The 19274-nt window shown below is 35.6% G+C and overlaps 1 protein-coding gene and 1 pseudogene across 1 annotated transcript; one reads left to right on the top strand and one right to left on the bottom strand.

The window, feature by feature from the left end:
• The first annotated feature begins 11725 nt into the window (after positions 1–11725).
• On the top strand, positions 11726–14594 carry LOC142636139 (zinc finger BED domain-containing protein RICESLEEPER 2-like; annotated as a pseudogene).
• Positions 14595–16258: 1664 nt separating this feature from the next.
• LOC142632954 (uncharacterized) lies at positions 16259–17037 on the bottom strand. The gene has a single exon (XM_075807267.1). It carries the CDS (start codon positions 17029–17031, stop codon positions 16513–16515), a length of 519 nt encoding a protein of 172 aa, XP_075663382.1. The 5' UTR covers positions 17032–17037; the 3' UTR covers positions 16259–16512.
• Positions 17038–19274: the final 2237 nt, after the last annotated feature.

Genomic DNA, 19274 nt, shown 5'->3' on the forward strand with positions numbered 1-19274 from the left:
TATTATGAAATAGTTTGTAGCTATAACTGTACGGTACGGGATCCCCGAGCCCTTTGGGCCTTCGACCTCGGCTCTATGGAACGGTTCCTGGCCCAACCCCTTATACAAGGTAAGGCCCCAGGCCACAAAGCCATAGGCCCGAGCCTCGTGCTGCAGTGCTTGGCCCAAGACACATTGGGCCTATGATCTCGGTCAACTGCGTCTTAGATGGAAACGTGATTGCTTGGGGGTACACGTCTCGGCTACCTAGTAGGGCCTTGGGGAATATCTTCGCCGAACAACCTATAGGAGGTGAGAACTAGTCCCAATGCCACTACTGCCACTCCCAACAAAAATCCACTTCAAAACAATAGAATTGGACCCCATCTCCACTAATAATCAAGAATAATCATGACATTCCCACTAACCATACACTATAAATAAGAAACTAGGATGAGAATGAGGGGGGATAGAAAAATAGGGGGAGGGAATTGAGAGAAAAGAGCGACAAAACTAAGAGAGAAAGGAAAGCAACTTGGTGAGAGGAGGGATTGCAGAAATTGGAGAGCAGGGATTGCAGAAATTGGAGAGCATTGGGGTCACCAAGCACAAGATCATCTATAGTAGGAAATCATAAACCCACAATACAAATAAATTGTGAGCCCAATAACCATAAATTGGGTACATACAGTAACATTACTCTAAATTCATTGTATGACCTATTATTTATGTAAGAAAGGGAAGTATACGTTTATTGTATTATAATTATATTTTATAATTTTATCAAAATTTGAACCATTTATTTAACCATGAAAATTTAGAATTTTAAGAACCCATCAGTGACTTTATATCAAGGATTTTAAGAACTTTATAGTAGAGTTATATGTTAGGGACATATTTTATGTAATTGACTAATCCTTTTACAAAATGCACTTTACTTGTAATTGGGTAGATCTAGGATGGGTTTAAGACTTCAAGAAACATATTGTTCAAGTCAAGTGTGACCAAGAAACAAGTAAAGAAGAGTTGTTCATTAAAGCTTAACAGCAATCTCGACACAGGCTATTTCTGTCAAGACTTACGAAATCAGAATTTTCAGATCTGATTTTCGGCCCATGTTAAAATATTTGTATAGGGTTTCTTTTCTCACAAACCTATATATATATATATATATATATATATATATATATATATATATATATAAGGCTTATTTTAAAGGCTGTCGCGCATACAGATAGTGCCATAGTTCATTATTCTCTCTGAAGAAGTTACTGTGTCTTTATGCCAAGGGTTTTGTGACCAAGGAGTTTCCTAATCTTTATCATTGATGAACTGATGAACTTTGCAGCCAACAACCTCTTCAAATTGCTAGAGTTAGTCACATACTAGGATCCGTGCATCATTGGTTAATCACGTACTGAGATTCGTACATTGAACGGAAAGATTGCAACTGCAATACAAGTCTTATTGGGTATTGGGGTAAGGGTTCAACTTTATGTTGGTATTTCGATATAGGCCAAAGGAGTTGGTAAGATTGCTTATACTTGTAACCGTTTGTGATTGACAATAGTAGATTTTTGGGAGTGGTGACCTTAAATTCACCAGGTGGGGTTTTGTCTTGATAGTTTTCCCCATTCGTAAACAAATCACCTGTGTCAAATTTATTTTCCGTTGCATTTAGTATAATTAGTGATTTGTTTGTGCTATCACGCTATTGCATATAATTGAATCTAATTAATTAACTTGGGTAATTAATTAATTTGTAAGGGGTAAATTCATTTTAACCCAATATTATAAAACCCCTTAAGTTTCTTAATCCAACAACTACATTAATGCCGACAGAAGGCAAAGGAAAAAAGGTGAGAAACTCTAGCATATCATAGATTATGATGGGGGGTTTGAAGACAAGTTAATTTGTAATGACTTTGATGTGCCATGATTATGGATAACATGATGTTTTCTAGATTGTTGAAAGGATGTTTATTTTCCTCATTCGTAAACAAATCACTTATGTCAAATTTATTTTCCACTGCGTATAGTATAATTGATGATTTGTTTGTGTTACCATGCTATTGCATGTAATTGAATATAATTAATTAACTTGGGTAATTAATTAATTTGCAAGGAGTCAATTCATTTTAACCCAACATTATAAAACCCCTCAAGTTTCTTAATCCAACAACTACATTAATGCCGACAGAAGGCAAAGGAAAAAAGGTGAGAAACTCTAGCATATCATAGATTATGATGGGGTTTGAAGACAAGTTAATTTGTAATGACTTTGATGTGCCGTGATTATGGATAACATGATGTTTTCTAGATAGTTGAAAGGATGTTGATTCATTACGTGTGAAATTGCCTAATCTTGAGTTCTCTCAACTTTAATTTATGACATCAATTCAGGTGAAACCCATGGTATGTTTGAGAGTGAGTTTTGGGAAAGTGCAACATTATCACATGGAAGTCATCATAATGACTTGCCCAAAATTGGCAATAAAACTTTTGATTTAGTACATGATAGATTCTCATAATCTTACAAGATTTAACCCCACTACAGGTGTCTATTTTTATTTCTTTTCACTCAGCACATGGTAGATACTACTAGATAATTTCTTCCGTGTTCCTCTCTCTCTCTCTCTCTCTCTCTCTCTCTCTCTCTCTCTCTCTCTCTCTCTCTAAGTTCGAGAGATGATGCATCTAAATTCTAATTAAAACAATTGCACAATGACACAATGTAGAATTCATTTTATCAGTAAAAAGGTATCTAAATATTGCGAAGACTTCTCAAAATGAAAAGAAAGTCTTGTATGCGCAAACTCAAAACTGATTTGTTATAACTTAAGTTTCACTTTGGGCATTTCGGGCCTGTTTGTTAGTGTTTTTTAAACAAAAATTTTCATTATTTAAACAACACAACACTTTTTCATCCACATGTATTTCCATAACACGTAAACAACGTTACTAGAATAACATTATCAAACGGACCCTTCAATTTTCAAGTCTTCAACTACACACTAATGTAGAATTCATTTTATCGGTAAAAACGTATCTAAATGAAAAGCAAGTCTTGCATGCAGAAGCTCAAAACTAACTTGTTATAACTTAGTTCCACTTTAGGCATTTCAATTTTCAAGACTTCAACTACACACTAATATGATTTATGGACTATTGTTTCCCACGGCGTAAAACCACTAGTGTTTTGGGTAGGCAAGCTCAACTTGCCTGAGAGAGCACCAGCGTCTTCTCAACCCCATTGAGGCCTTTCAGACATTGGTTCCACAATGATAAAAAAAAAGTTATCATGAGCACGCTCACGCCACTGGACGCACTCCTTACCCTTTCTTATTTACTAAAAAAAGAATCACACTAACATGCTTCGCAATAATATATACATATAATCAAGGTCATCTATGTAGCACCTACGAAAGAATTCATTTTTTTTTTCTTTTCCTTTTTTGGGAAGAAAAGGGAGAGGTAAGTCGAACTCAATTCCCGCGATAAGGGGACTGTGGAACAGATGTAGCTGCCAATCAGACTAAAAACTAAAAAGCCCGTTGGCTAAAGAGTTCAATGTTATTAATTCGATTTGTCTCCTTCAAGCATATGTAAACCCAATTCAAGGTGGTCCAATTGATAAAGAATTGCACCATTTTAATTGAAAAACCAACAAAATTGCACCATCAGAATGATTGCAACAGATCCTATGACGTGCACAACTCAATATGAGCGATCTATGATAAAATTGGGAAGCAAGAGTTTCACAAGTGATTTTATGATCTAGGTATTACTTAGTTGTACACGATTTGCATTTCTATCCAATAAAGATTTGTCATCCACAGAAGTTTAAGTAATATCACTGAATTACAAGACACAAATACTCAATTTAAATAAATTTTTTACAAATATTATTAGCCTAATTTTCTGTGAGGTTGATTTGATTTTGAGCTATTATTATTTTTATTTAAAAGAAAAAAAAAAGGCAAAGTTATTCCCTTTTTTTTTTTCATTTTGTTATGTAAATTGAATTCATTTTTGCCTTCTATTCTTTTGTGGTGTGCTTGCAAGCGGCACATGTGCACATTTTAAAAGAAAAAAATATACAATGTTGGTCTTGTTCATGGGTGTCTAACTCCAGTGATTAAAAAAAAATCAAAATTAAGTGTTGGCATAAAATTCCCACAAAATTATTTTCAATGAAAAATGATTTTTTTTTTTTTTGCTGCAACCCAAAAATTAATTTTCAAACATTTAGTTGCATTGAAACTTCTAATGACAATGACAATTTGGAGGAGAGAACTCACAAAAGTGATCGTGATGACAACAATATCAAGTGTACAATGATGGCAACGATGGGAAATCAGTTGTGCCAATAACAATTTCATCGGCGATGGGCAAGCCAGGTGGTGGTGGCCAACAGTAGTAAATCATGATGGCCGATGATCGGTAGTTAGGGATTGACAACCGGCGAGCAGTATGTAGTTCCTCAAAAAAAACTAAAAGTACTTTTAATTGACTAGCATATATTTTTATGAGAAAAAATTGACTAGCAATTTTTAATTGTGCTAATCAGCCTATACACTTAAAAATATATATATGTATATATATATATATATATATATATATATATATATATATATGGAAAATATTTTACATGAAAATAAATGAGAAGCAAATGAAAGATAAAATTGGCTCACAAAGCCGAACAAGGTCTTTAGTGTTTAGAACTCTTTCAAGAGAGATGTTACATTCACAATATTTTTACAACATTTTACAACAAATCACAAGTGATTAGTTGTTATTAGTTCAAATTTGAACCTAACACAAAAATTACTTTTTTACCCCAACAATAACAACCAGTAATAACCTGCCACTTAAGATTTATTGTAAAAATATTGTGAAAATATTATATACATACCATTTCTCCTTTTTCAAACATGTTCACATAAGAAAGTTGTACTATTACGTGGACCACAAAACCAATGATGGACCACAATCAAAACATATAAATTAGGGGTGTGCAAAAAACCGAGGAACCGAACAAACCGATTGAAACCGACCGAACCGTTGCCAAAATTTCGGTTTGGTTTCGGTGCTGTTCGGTTTCGGTTTCATTTTTTAAAAACCGAAATTTTCGGTTTCGGTTTCGATGCTGGATTTTTTCACCCCGAAACCAACCGAACCGAACAGAGAGAGAGAGAGAGAGAGAGAGAGAGAGAGAGAGAGAGAGAGAGAGAGAGATATATATATATATATATATATATTTTTTTTTATGTAACTTTAAAACATAACTCATCAGTGGCTTAGTGGTATGCTTCTTATGTTTTGGCTAGCAGATCCAGAGATCGAGCCTTCGTGTGGGCGTGAGTGATTTTTTTGCTATTTAATTTTTTAAAACCCTAGTACTATAGCATGATATAAATATCCCTAATGTCTTCTTCTCTTTCCTTTCTTTCCAGCCGCCCCTATCCCTAATTTCTTCTTCTCTTTTCTTTTTTTCCAACCGCCCCTATCCTCCCTAATTTCTTCTTCTCTTTTCTTTTTTTCCAGCCGCCCCTATCCCTAATTTCTTCTTCTCTTTTCTTTTTTTCCAACCGCCCCTATCCTCCCTAATTTCTTCTTCTCTTTTCTTTTTTTCCAGCCGCCCCCTTCCCCAATTTTTTCTCTGTCTCACTATTTTCTTCTTCTCTTTTCTTTTCATCAGCCCTTCTCACTGCCATTCTCGCTTCAATTCAGCCGCTCCTTCCCCATCTACCTCAGCCTCCCCACTCTTTTCATTTCTTTTTGTTCTCTATGAGTCCCATGGACCATGGCCATGCCTTTCTCTTCTCTCTGAGTCACATCTCTGTACAGAGAACGAAAAATCACTGGTAGGCTCAAGCATGGTGGTAGGCTCCTGCTATGGTGTGGAAAAGTTCAATTTTTTGTTCGAATCTGTGTGTAAATTGTTGAACAAATATTGTTGGAAGTTTTTCTTTCTTTGTCGTTCTGATTTGTTCAATAGCTCCCTCTCTGTTGCTTTATTACTTTGTTTTTTATATGTGATTAAAGTTAGGGTTTTGAAAATCTCAATAACCCTTTTTTGAAAAACCGAAAACCGACAGAAACCGAAATACATTGAAACCGTTCGGTTTCCAGCCATTTCGGTCGGTTTCGGTTGAGAATTTCACAAACCGAAATATTCGGTTTCGGTTGGCCATACCCGTAAAAACCAACCGAAACCGAACCGAAACACCCCTAGTATAAATCCTGTTGCACAAAAGCATGAGATACCAGAAACCAAAAGAATTTTCAAATTGTGTTTCCAAATGATGAGAAAATGTCTTATTACAAGGGGGCACACATCTCAAGAACCGTTCAATTTTAATTAAGTTTTGTATTCACATTATTTTTTTCCCCTAAGGAAAGAGTTTAGCATATATGGTCTTGTCGTTGATTTATCTAAACCCTACTCATAAATAAAATAAATAATGTGAGATAATTTATGGCAATAGTGGGAATTGTCACTTTTTTAGACTCGCATGGTGATAGGCCACGAGAGCTTTTTATCCACAATTTGAAATAATCTATGGCAATAGTGGAAATTGTCACTTTTTAGACTCGCATATGCATATTGATAAGCTACGATAGCTTTTTATCCACAACTTAAGCTTAATTCTCAGTTCTTAGTTCTCGCAATATGATCATGTGTATTTCCTATATTCCTATGTACAAAGACAAATAACTTGAAACATTTCCCCCACACCAAAAAAAAATAATTTGAAACAATTTTTTTTTAAGTAAATAAACTATAACGTTTGGAATGGGGCCATCTTGGATTCCCATCAAAGAAATAAGTGATTGACAAATGAAAGTTAATTCCTAAGAACGGTTGGCCACAAAAGCAATGTCAGTGGACCACAGTGTGACAACTACCTGTTTTACATAAAAGGATGAGATACAACAATTGAAAGAACACTTCATCAAACTGTAACAAAAATATTATTCTAGTTAAAGCTCCAGGTAAGGAAGGGTGGTCAGCATTAGCTAAAATGACAACACCAATTTTCACTTACTAAGGTCTCCTTTGGTGTTAATGGATGAAAGACACATGCATGAAACATCGCATTTAAGAAGTTTCCTGGTACCATGCACTCTACACATCTATATCAACGACTATTCAGTCTTTGTGATTATCTGAAGTCTTTCAAGTCATTATTTTTTGTCAATATTTATGATATATGACATGGAAATCAGACACCATATTGCTTGTGACAATTGCCAGTAATTGTCGAGCCTTGATATTATGCCAACACTTAATACTTGTTTATCCTTGTAATTCCTCATAAGTGTTAAATTTAGCCTTCATTATAGTTGTTTGGTTATTTTAATGCAAGTAAGTTCCCCTTCTAATGCTTAATTGTTCACGCACTTAGTACTATTTAGTTCATCATAGCATCAAATTTACTTCATTTGCAAATAAATTCTTGTCAAGTTTAGGGATGAAAATCTAACTTCTTGTAAAGAAAACAATAATTTAGTCTTTATTTTATGCAAGAAAACAATAATTTAGTCTTTATTTTATGCAAGAAAACAATAATTTAGTCTTTATTTTATGCATGAGTTTGGGGCACAGAAAAGATTAGATATGAAGGTGATATGCACATGCTCACCCGGGAGGTTCTGTTCTAATATCATCATACCAATTTAAAAATTTTAAGTGATATATAGATAATTTAATATTTGATATATCATATATTGTTCTAATAGTTTTTCCCTTCGTATCATAGATGAAGCCCACCCAAATATGTTCACTTTAGTTTGGGAAATGCTTTGGTCATGATCTCCTGCAAACTCATTGTAAGAAAACATAATGAGATCCCCAACCCTTTTTTTTTTTGTAAATTTACTACTCTATATGGTTTACAATTTTGTTAAAAATTTTGCCCATTTCAAATCGAAACCTATAAATTGGAATGGGCTCCTTATATTAATATTTACTAATTTATGCTAGGCCATTACTCCAATAAACATGGAAGGATATCTCAAAGACTATAGAGAGTATAGACCCATTCGACTGGACATTTGGTCCAAGTGGTACCTACCTAGGGGTAGAAAGCAGAGAGGAGTTCAATTTTAACCGGTATTCAACTATTTATAGATTATAAAAAAAGTATAGACCCATTGGTAAAGAAACTCTATATACACGAAAATATGACATCAAATTTATTTCCAATATCTTTTTTTTTTTTTTTCTGGGGTAAATTTTTATTTCCAAGATCCGGCCGTATCAGAAGGGGGGGGGGGGGGGGGAATTTAATAGATGCATGGGAGGTTGTTGGTTTGTATGTTAGATCGGTGAAGCTGACAAGCAGGTAGAAATAAATGGGGCCAAAAATTAAATTCTGGAGTTTATTATTGCATTTGATCTAGGTCAGTAAGAGCACCAACGATACAATCAGTTATGACAAGATAACAAACGGACATAACTAATGATAATGTACAAAAATCGTCAGTGGGTTGATCATCCACACACATGCCAATGGGTGCACCTGAAAAACAAAATAGAAGAACCAATCAAATGACACCGGTGGGGTATCGGCCAAAAACGCTCTGAAGGATAAGTCAGTGATTCAAGAATCTCCAAGAACTCAATAGTGCAAGAGTTAGAGAGAATTCACATACTTTGATTTGTGAGGGCTTTGGAGTCTTTATAGTAGCATAGAGCTGATCTCATTTTCTTGATGGAGAAGGTATTTCCTTACGGAAAAGATCTTTTTCAGCGTCTATATATTATGGGATTCTTTCCTTGTAGGGAACCCTCAGATTATGGTGGAACGTAGAATGCAAGGCATTCCCATATTAGGTTCCTTGAAAACTACTTAGGTCACGTGGGTGCCACGTGGCTTTTCCACCCGTCTCTGTCGGGTCCATCCACCTTAAAGAGTCTGTCCCCATTAAAGAGTCCATCCACTTTAAAGGGTCTGTTCGTCTCTCTAGTTTCTATTCAAGACGAGACTCCGTCTACCAGGTCTTTGACTATCAGGCTATCCAGACCGTCTCTAGGTGTCACCGTCGCTTAATTATTAGCTGAGCAAATTGGATCTGTCTGCTATGGGATTTATCCCTATCAACCGTCAAGGCGAAAAATGTCGAGTAGTGTCAAGGAAGGCACTTAACGACCGTTAGGTCCCAGACGACCCCTTAGTACTTGACGACCCATTGATACGTGACGACTGTCAAGGCAGAACGTGTCGCGCGGTATCAAGGAAGGTACCTGACAATCGTTGGTACCTGACGACCCATTGATACGTGCCGACCGTCGGGGCGGAGCGTGTCGTGCAATGTTAGGGAGAAGACCGTTGGGTACCTAACAACCCCTTGGTACATGGTGACCTCTTGGTACTTGACGACCTATTGATAGGTGACAACCGTTAGGGCGAAGCGTTTCGTGCAGTGTTAGGGAGGGTACCTAACGACTGTTGGGTACTTGACGACCTTTTGGTACCTGACGACCCATTGATACGTGACGACCGTCAGGGTGGAATGTGTATCACGGTGTCAGGAAGGTACCTGACGACAGTTGGGTACCTGACGACCCCTTGGTACCTGATGACTCTTTGGTACCTGACAACCCATTGATACGTGACGACCGTCAGGGTGGAGCGTGTCGCGCAGTGTCAAGGAGGGTACCTAACGACCGTTGGATACCTGATGACCCTTTTTGATCGACTATACTTTTGGTGACCGAAAATTCGTTTAGATGCTTTTGGTAATCGAAGACTCTAGGGTGTTAGAAAAATTTTTCTAACTAATGAAAATATTCCCTATCAACTAAGATTGAGACACCAGTGCAAATATTGGGCGTACTTTTATTTTTATGAAAAAAAAAATCAACAACATACTACACAAAAATAATTTCACAAAATTTTTAAAGTTATTGAAGAGAAATATTGTGATTACTTTAACATCACTTTTATATAAGATAACTAGGGCTATCCACCATCCGCCCTGACTCAAAGAACCACCTGAACCCGAAGCTCTCCACTCAAAAACCAACCAATCAAAGCACTATTTTGGTCGGACGCGAGTTGCCAGCTCCTTGACCCGACACTGTCAGTTCAAGTTACGGGTTATCTGTTTGAGAAACCAACAAACCCGACCCGTCCAATGAGTTGTTCTTTCCCCACCAAAAATCACGAGTTTCGACCAAAAACTGTAAGTCCAAACTCTTAGTCTGACTAGGGATGGCAATTTAAATCCGACCCGCGGATACCCGGTCTAGCCCGACCCTAATGGGCCGGGTTTTACCCGGTCTGATAAAGAATAGGGTCGGGTATGGATTTAAAAAAAAAAAAAAAAAAACCCGAAGCGGGTCCGGGTCGGGTCCGGGTTTTATCAAAAAAATCCATACCCGACCCGGATAAATACCCGGTATATGAAATTACTAAAATACCCCTTATATATATATATATATATATATTTTTTTTTTTTTTTCTGATTTTGTATGGGAAACCCTAAGTCTCTACTCTCTACTCTCTCACACTCACACCAGCCGCCTCTCACACTCAGCCCTGCGCCCCTGCCCTCTCGCCTCTCTCTCACACTCACGCGCCCCGCCCGCCCTCTTGCCTCAAAGCACACAGCCCCCTCTCGCCCGCCCCGCGCCCCGCCTCGCCTCGCCTTGCCTCGCGGCCTCACCTCGCCTCGCCTCGCCTCGCCTTGCTTCACCGCCTCGCCTCGCCTTGCCTCTGCACAGATTTGAGGTATGTCTTATGTTCTTGTTTTTGCCTTTTGAAAAGCTCAGCTGGGTTTGATTTGGTTTTGTTCAATTTTGTCATGTTTTGGTTTGTGATTATTGTTTATGATCTGGGTTGTGGTTGTTGGGGAAATTTTTTCAGAACAGGGAAAAAAGATTGGATTTTGGAATTGGGTTTTGAATATTTATTTTATAGTTTTGATCCGATTAGCTTTTTGGGTTTCATTTGGACTTGTTTTGATTTGGGAGTGATTGAATTTTAATTTTGACGTGTTTTTGTTGAGAAAATCATAGATATAAATGCGATTTATTAATTAAAAGATTTGATATTAAGTTTCAATTCATCACAATAATTTTTAATGTTTGGTCATGCTGGACATGGCATCAATATATGTTTGTTTGATGTGATTATTGGCATTGTATTTTGCTATGTTGACGAATTAACTTCAGCATCAAAATATATGTTTGTTTGGCCATTGACATGGCATCAAAATATTTATATGTTTGTTTGCTGATAGATTTGATATATGTTTGTTTGATGTGATTATTGGCATTGTATTTTTAATGTTTGGCTGCTGGACATGGCATCAAAATATTTATTTTCTTCTATCAGCAAAGAAAATGAAACCGAGAATATACCAATCAATTAGCAACTCCATGTCCCTTAAAATATCCTAAACATATTCGAAAAACAGCAAATTTCTTAATATATCATGACCTTATGGATTTCCTATGAAATTAAACTTAATATATCATGACCTTAAGGATTTCCTATGAAATTAAACTGACCCTACCTTCTTTCTTCTGATTAATCCTTGTTTCAAATGTCTTTAAGAAAAAAAAATCCCAATTGATAATTTTTTGCTTACTGATCCCAATTGATAATTATATCATATAATTACACTGCTACACATATGACCCTATAAAAAATCACTTCAAAATTATTAGTCTATCAAGTAATTCATGTCACATGATTTTGTGTTTGTTGTGAATGCAGCGCCTAAAACGGAGATGGAAAACACAAACAAATCTAGTTCTTCCTCTCCGAGTGGCTCTCCCTTGAGAAACAAATCTAGTTCTTCCTCGCCAAGCGGCTCTCCCTTGAGAACCGAACGTTTTCCTTTGCCAGCTATGCGGCCTTCTTCACCATTTTCACGTTCACCTTCACCATTGTCGCCTGGCAGCTCAATTCACCTCGTGATCACCATCACCTTTATGCCCATTAAACAACGAGTAAGCATTTGGAATTTGTAGTTAATTATGTTTAATTATATTTGGGTTGATAGAATTTGTGAATCTGTGTATTTATGAATTTGTGCGTATTAATCAATGAGTATGTCACATAATAAATTTAAGTATATTTGTTGTGATTCTAATTCCTAAACTTTTGAACCAATTAGGAGTCCAAAATCCCCAACGGTGGACTTAGGAGAAGACTTAGAGTTAGAGGAACAAGAAGGGGGAGGAGGAGAGGGAGAGGGAGAGGGAGAGGGAGAGGGAGAGCGAGAGCCTACAAATGAGGGCTTGGAGTTGGATACAACTAGAAAAAGAAAGACTACCTCAGATGTTTGGGATCATTTTACAATGAAGAAAGTTGATGGAAAAATTAAAGCCCAATGTCATCATTGTAGCAAACTTTACTTAAGTGATTCTAGCCAAGGTACAACCCATTTACGTAATCATTCAGCAAGATGTCCACGGTTGAAGTTTAAAGATATAAGGGATATGCGACAACAAGTGTTAATTAAACAACAAAATAAAGTGGATGGAACTATGAGTTTAAATGCTTATCAATTTGATCAAGGCAAAGTGAGGAATAATTTTGCTCGTATGGTTATCCTACTTGAATACCCCCTTTCAATAGTTGACCACATTGGATTTAGAGAATTTGTGGTTTCTCTTCAACCGTTGTTTAAACTTGTCACAAGAAATACTTTGAAGAGTGACATTCTTAAAATCTATGATAATGAGAGGGAGAAAGCTTTGAAGATGACGGACAAGAATGGAAGTAGGATGGCAATTACAACTGATATGTGGACTTCAAGTAACAAAAAGAAAGGGTTTATGGTCATTACCGCTCATTTTATTGATCATACTTGGACGTTGCAAAGCCGGGTTTTAAGGTAATTTTTTTATCTATAAATTGAATGTTAAAGACTTTACATTTAGAATGTTTATTGAGTTATGTTATAATTATTCCTATTATTTTTTTAGGTTTGTTTATGTTCCTTCTCCACACACAAAAGATGTCCTTGCTGATGTCCTTGTTGATTGCTTTTTAGAGTAGAATATTGATAGGAAGTTGTCTACAATAACCGTTGATAATTGTAGTACTAATGATGCTATGATAAGACTTCTCTTGAATAAGCTTGATACTAGTTCTCTCATGTTGGGTGGGTCTATGTTGCATATGAGATGTGCTGCACATATTTTGAATTTAATTGTTCAAGATGGATTGTCTCTTATTGGTGATGGTATTGAAAGGATTCGTGATAGTGTGATTTATTGGACTGGATCACCAAAAAGGAGGCAAAAATTTGATGAAAATGCACGACAATTGCGTGTTCAATGCACCAAAGAGTTAGTCTTAGATTGTAAAACTCGTTGGAATTCAACTTACTTAATGCTTTCTACTGCATTGATTTATAAAGATGTTTTTCCTCGTTTGGCTAAACGTGAAACATCTTATTCTTCTTTGCCATATGATCATGATTGGGAGTTAGCTAAAAAATATTTGTGGGAAGTTGGAGTTGTTTCATAGTGTGACTGAGTTTTTTTCAGGCTGTAAGTACCCCATAACTAATATGTATTTTACTTTGGTGTGTGAGTTGAAAATTGCATTGAATGAATGGAGTTTGTCTTCAAATGAGATGATAGCTACAATGGCAGAAAGCATGCTTGCTAAATTTAATTCTTATTGGGCTAATGTTAGTGTTGTTATGGCTGTTGCTGTTATCTTAGATCCAAGATATAAGATGAAGTTATTGGAGTTTTATTATCCTAACATTTATGGTGATAATTCAAATTTGGAGATTGAAAAAATAAAGAATCTTTGTTATGATTCGCTTGATGAGTATGGAGATCTAGATGAGTCCCCTGCAAATAATGAAGGAAGTTCTCATATTCCTGCAAGTAGTGCTTCAAGCCCTGTGGCTCAAATGAAGTTTAGGTTGAGTGGGTCAATGTCATGTTTTGATTTGTTTGTGAACAATAGTTCAAAGAAACATGGGAGTGCTAAAATGGAATTTGATTATTTCATTGATGAGGGAGTGTTGAAGAGAAGTGAAGATTTTGATATTTTGGGATGGTGGAAAAGTAATGGTCTCAAGTATCCTACTTTACAAAGGATTGCAAGAGATATTTTAGTCATTCCTGTCACAACTGTTGCTTCAGAATCTGCCTTTAGTACTAGTGGGAGGCTTTTAAGTCCACACTGTAGTAGGCTACATCCCAAGACTATAGAGGCAATGATGTGTGCTCAGAATTGGTTATGGAGTGAAATCAACGGTTAGTAATTGTCTAATTTTTATTTATAAAATCAAAATTGTATTTTTATATTTGCTTGTTACAAATTGATGAAGTTTATTCCATTTTTTAATTCCTTGTTGTTGTAGGTTCTTCAACTATGTCTGGTGATTGTGATTTTCAAACAATTCTTGATGATAAGGAGCCTAATGAAGAGGAAGGGAGTTGTGTCACAGTTGTGGACGATTAAACATTTTGTAATAATTTAGTAGCCGTTTTAATTTCTTAGACTTGTTAGATTAATTTGTTGGTTTGTAATTATTCTAAACCATTTGCAATTTCTTAGTCTTTTTAATTTGTTGATTTGTGGAGGATAAGACATTTTGTAATTTCTTAGATTTGTGAGATTTATTTTGTAGCTTTTTAAGTAATTTATTGCCATATAAGATGATTTTGGGTGCCATATAATGATATAAATGGAGGTAAATGATTTGGCTACCATATAACAGGGCAAATTTTGGCATTTGGGCCATGTTAAATGACTTGAATGGGCTTGAATTTAGGAAAAAAGATTTAATGGGCTTTAATTTTTTTATTTTTTTTTTGGTTGGGCTAAATTTGGGCCCAATAAGTTAAACGGGGCCCGCGGGGCCCGGTGGGGCGGGTCTGGACCCCGAGAAAAAAACCTGATTATTATTCGGGCCGGGTCCGGGTTTCGGGTCTTGGCCCACGGGTCGGGTCCGGGTATGCAAAAACCCGGCCCGAACCCGACCTGTTGCCATTCCTAAGTCCGACAATATAGGGAGATTTCAGCCAGATCTCGACAGGTCCATCAAGATCTTGACCCAATCTCTATAGATTCAGAGGAAATATCAATCAAATCCCGTTAGATTCGGCCAAATCTAACGAGATCTGGAAAGATTTTGGCCAAAATTCGGCCAGATTTCGATCCATTATAGCAAACCCGCAACCAACTGATATGCACTCGAAACTAATAAGACCTGAACCAGCCGATCCAAACTCCATTCGGGTCAGTTGCGGGTTAAGATTTTCCTCATCCGATGCATTCGGGTTGGGCACAAACCTGACCCGGACTGATCCATGGATTACCCTAGAGACAACTATTAAGATCATTTTCATTACACCTTAACTACAAACTATTACTTCAATAATTATGAAGTTTATGGTAAAATTTATTGTGTACTAATCATTTATGCTTGTTAGTTTCATTAATGAAATGGAAGAAGCATGCACATTAAGAATCTTATAACTCAATTAACACTTCATAATAATTCCATAAAAAACATTTAGAGTTTAAAACGTTAAATCCCTCCATCCCAACTTTCGAAATTCTAAAGAAAAGAAAATAGAAGAAGTATGGATTTAAAGTGTTTAGCAAAAAGTATGGATTTGAAGTCTTGGAACACCGGCACACACGTCAGACTGTCATCCAACTGATCCAAGGATGCAAGTCCTTCGCTTTCTAAACTTAAAAATGTCCGTATATGTCCCACATTTGTTGGCAAGATAAAATACAAAAATAACAATCTAGCAACGCAGCAATCATTCTAATTGCTATTTGTCATTGAATGTTTGTCAACTTTGCTTGCTATTATTATCATTCATTATTAATTTATTATCCACAATTGTGTTGGTGAAGTCCTAGCTAATACTCAATTAATTATAATACGTGTGATATGTCTACTCCAAAACTGAAAAAAGTAAAATAGCATCAGGTCATTTTAGACATGGATCAAGGATAATAGTGTATTATTGTTAGAATAATGCTTTAAGGATAAAGGGAGACTGATTCAATTAGATTCATAAATTATATATTTCTTCAAAAATTATATGATACTTTTTACTTTTTAGATTCCTCTAATTAGCTTGCATTGAGTGTTCCCATGAACTAGACAAGACTAAAACCTTATCTAACAACAATGATATTAAGGATGTTAAAAATTTTATTATATAAGGAAGTATCACAATTAAATATTGGAGTACGTAACACTAATTACGTTCATTACTATGTTATTGATGATAAATATCTTGTAGTAAAATAGGTAAACCTAAAAAAATTAACTTACCACATTCATTACTTGATGGCTCATATAGATCACAAATGATTACAATACAGTAAATTTAGCCGATACATCCCTGGGACACAAGAAAATCAGCACCTCCTACTGTGACACAGTTCTTCTCTGCGCAAGAGCATTCTAAATTACTGTGCCCCTTTAGTTCTACCACTCTCCTTTCTGTGAATAATTGCACTACATCATAGTGAGCCATATATAAATATATAATAATGAAAATGAGAATGAGTACAATATTCATAGCCTCAAAGACAAATCAAGCTGGTTGAACTCTTCTTGAACATTCTCTGCAGGTCTATATCCCTTATGCCAAGAAGAACCAGCTCCTTCTATTGAACCATACTCCATCTCTCTCATTCCATAACAAGTATGATCAGAAGCAAACCTAGCAGCATTTCCATGATGTTCAATAGGTGGTTGAATGTGATGAAACTGACTTGGACCACTAACATTATTGGGTCCTGACCGATTATGATAGGTTGGTCCTCCATGAGGTAGAATAGTTGAACTTAGCTCCCTACTTTTTTTGGCCAAAGTTCTTTCTAGCTTGTGAGCATTTTGGTGGCCCCCAAGTGCTTGTGAACTATAGAATTTCCTTTGGCAATAGTTGCAAGAGAATATTCGAGGCTCTGAATGGCTAAGATGTGATGATGATGATGAGGACAAAGAAGGTGGTGTTGGCTCTACAAGATCTAGATTGGGCTGATTGTTGGATTGAAGGCCGAGATGAAGAGAAGTATTGGGTTGGAAATCCATGAGAGAGAGGTTTCTATTAGCTAATGAAAGCAGTCTATATGGGAAATGAAAGTGGGGATGAGAGTAGTATATATGTAGTAGTAGGTTGAGAGGATTTGTCATGTGTTGCATTATATGGGCTTTTGAAAGGTAAGATTCACTGTTCCTGCACCACAAATAGTATAAAGAGTGGAAAGATGGTGGCCTTTGAGTGAGTGTATGTAAGAGAAAGAGAGAGAGAGAGAGAGAGAGAGAGAGACAGATAGCTGCAAAGTCAGTGAGGAATCGAAGTTTGTCTGCTTATTCATGGCAGCATTCGAATCCTTTGTCGGACCATGAATTAATTCCATGGTATTTCATTTGCCTACATACACAAGGAAAATATAAAAATATATACAGCTTTATTATATGTTATATATTATTATTTTATCTTGTTTATTTACATTATTGTGTGGACAAATGATGTAGATTTACGCATCTAATCATGGGTCCAATCATACTTTGTTTTGATCTCACTCTGCCTCTAATCAAGGAGTTAGAGATCGTGCAGTAATGTTATCAAATTTCTAGTATTGGTATTAAATGTGAAACAAGATAAGCCCTATCTTGACAAGACAAAACCTGCAACAAGATAAGAGAACAATTGTGTTTGCCACTAATCATACTACGGTACACTTAACCACACCTATCTTATTCTTATATTAAGATAGATTCATACATTGATATGGTTTATATTGGAAGAACTATATGATACTTCTAAACAAGTTGCGTACAACACAATAGTCAGACAGACCAAAGACATCCAATCTCGTAAACTGTATACAGTCATATATGTTGCTTGAGTACCTGTACTTCACTCCTACTTGATTTTAAGTTCATTCAGGCATGCACAAAAACAAGTCCGAAATACTAGTCAAAATATATAATTATAACTGACTTTGGGATCAAATGAGTTAGAGATAAAAACTCTTATAACTCGTCACAATTATCACAATTATGAGTTTAAGATTTGTAGGTTTAAGTAGTGGCAAAACCCATTAATGTTTAGATAGTCTCGTACCATAACGCAGTGCGAGAGTTTAAACGGTGTGAGGAAAGTCTTCAAAAACACAATTACCACAAAACAAAACGGCATGGAAGAAGGTCAGATAATAGTATCACTGGACCTCAGTGCACCTTACTATATACCTCATTTATCAGTCTCAAGTCATGCAGGGTTCTTATATTGCTGACGTACTTTATCGTATAAACTTTCCAACAATCATAGTGACCTGCATAGTACTACTACAGTGAAAACAGGGACCTAGTCGTATGATCAATTGATCAGGACTATCAGTCTATCACCTAGATAGAACTTTAAGGATGAAAATTCAAAAAAAAAAATTGTAAACAACATATGTTTGGGAAATGTTTGGGAAATTGTAAACAACATATGTTGTTATTAAAGATAATGTGTGTAATGATTGGAGTTACATAAGAAATACACTAAATAAAATTTTTAATTACTCGCTGAATGATACAAAAGATAATAATAATTAAATTTTATTACATATATAAGAGTCTATAAACTAATGTGTTTAACTTTTAAACACAAATAAACAAATTACAAAATGTATCTTATTACATTGTTTATTGTTTATGAGGCACCAATCATATTAATTATTATGTCAGTTTATAAGGTTTTGTAATAAAATTATATGAATACTATGCGTGTGTGTCACCCAGTACAAAAAAATTAATTATCACATTCATCTATTATGTTGTTTACATCCACCAATCACATTCATTTCTTGATCAGTTTATAAAAGTTATGTAGTAAGCTTTAGCATTTCCCAAAATGATAACACATTTTGCACTTTTTTTTTTATTTAAGTTTTAACACATCAATTTATAAGGCTTGTAATAGTTTTTTCTTATAGAAAATACTAGGCTTACTATAAAATTTATTACAAAATGTTTACAAATTAATACTCAGTGTTGTTGAGTTCTCCCACATCAGTAAGGTGTGATATTAAAAAGAGATTTATCACTTGCTCCGCAACATTAACTGCCGCATGCAGTTTTGGTGTTGGCGTGTGAGTGTATTCCCTTATCTCATCCTCCTTTCCCTATATGTGTGTGTGTTTCTCAAAAAAAAAAAAAAAAGGACAATAAATATTATTGTACCTCAAATACAAAATAAATGAATATTTAAATTATGTTTACAAATTAATAGGACAATAAATATTATCGTACCTCAAATACAAAATAAATGAATATTTAAA

The sequence above is a fragment of the Castanea sativa genome, chromosome 1, assembly GCF_040712315.1.
Source record: "Castanea sativa cultivar Marrone di Chiusa Pesio chromosome 1, ASM4071231v1".
Classification (NCBI taxonomy): Eukaryota; Viridiplantae; Streptophyta; class Magnoliopsida; order Fagales; family Fagaceae; genus Castanea; species Castanea sativa.

Excerpts from the sequence above, each read along its gene's own strand:
- LOC142632954 (XM_075807267.1), bottom strand. The coding sequence starts at position 17,031 with ATGGATTTCCAACCCAATACTTCTCTTCATCTCGGCCTTCAATCCAAC.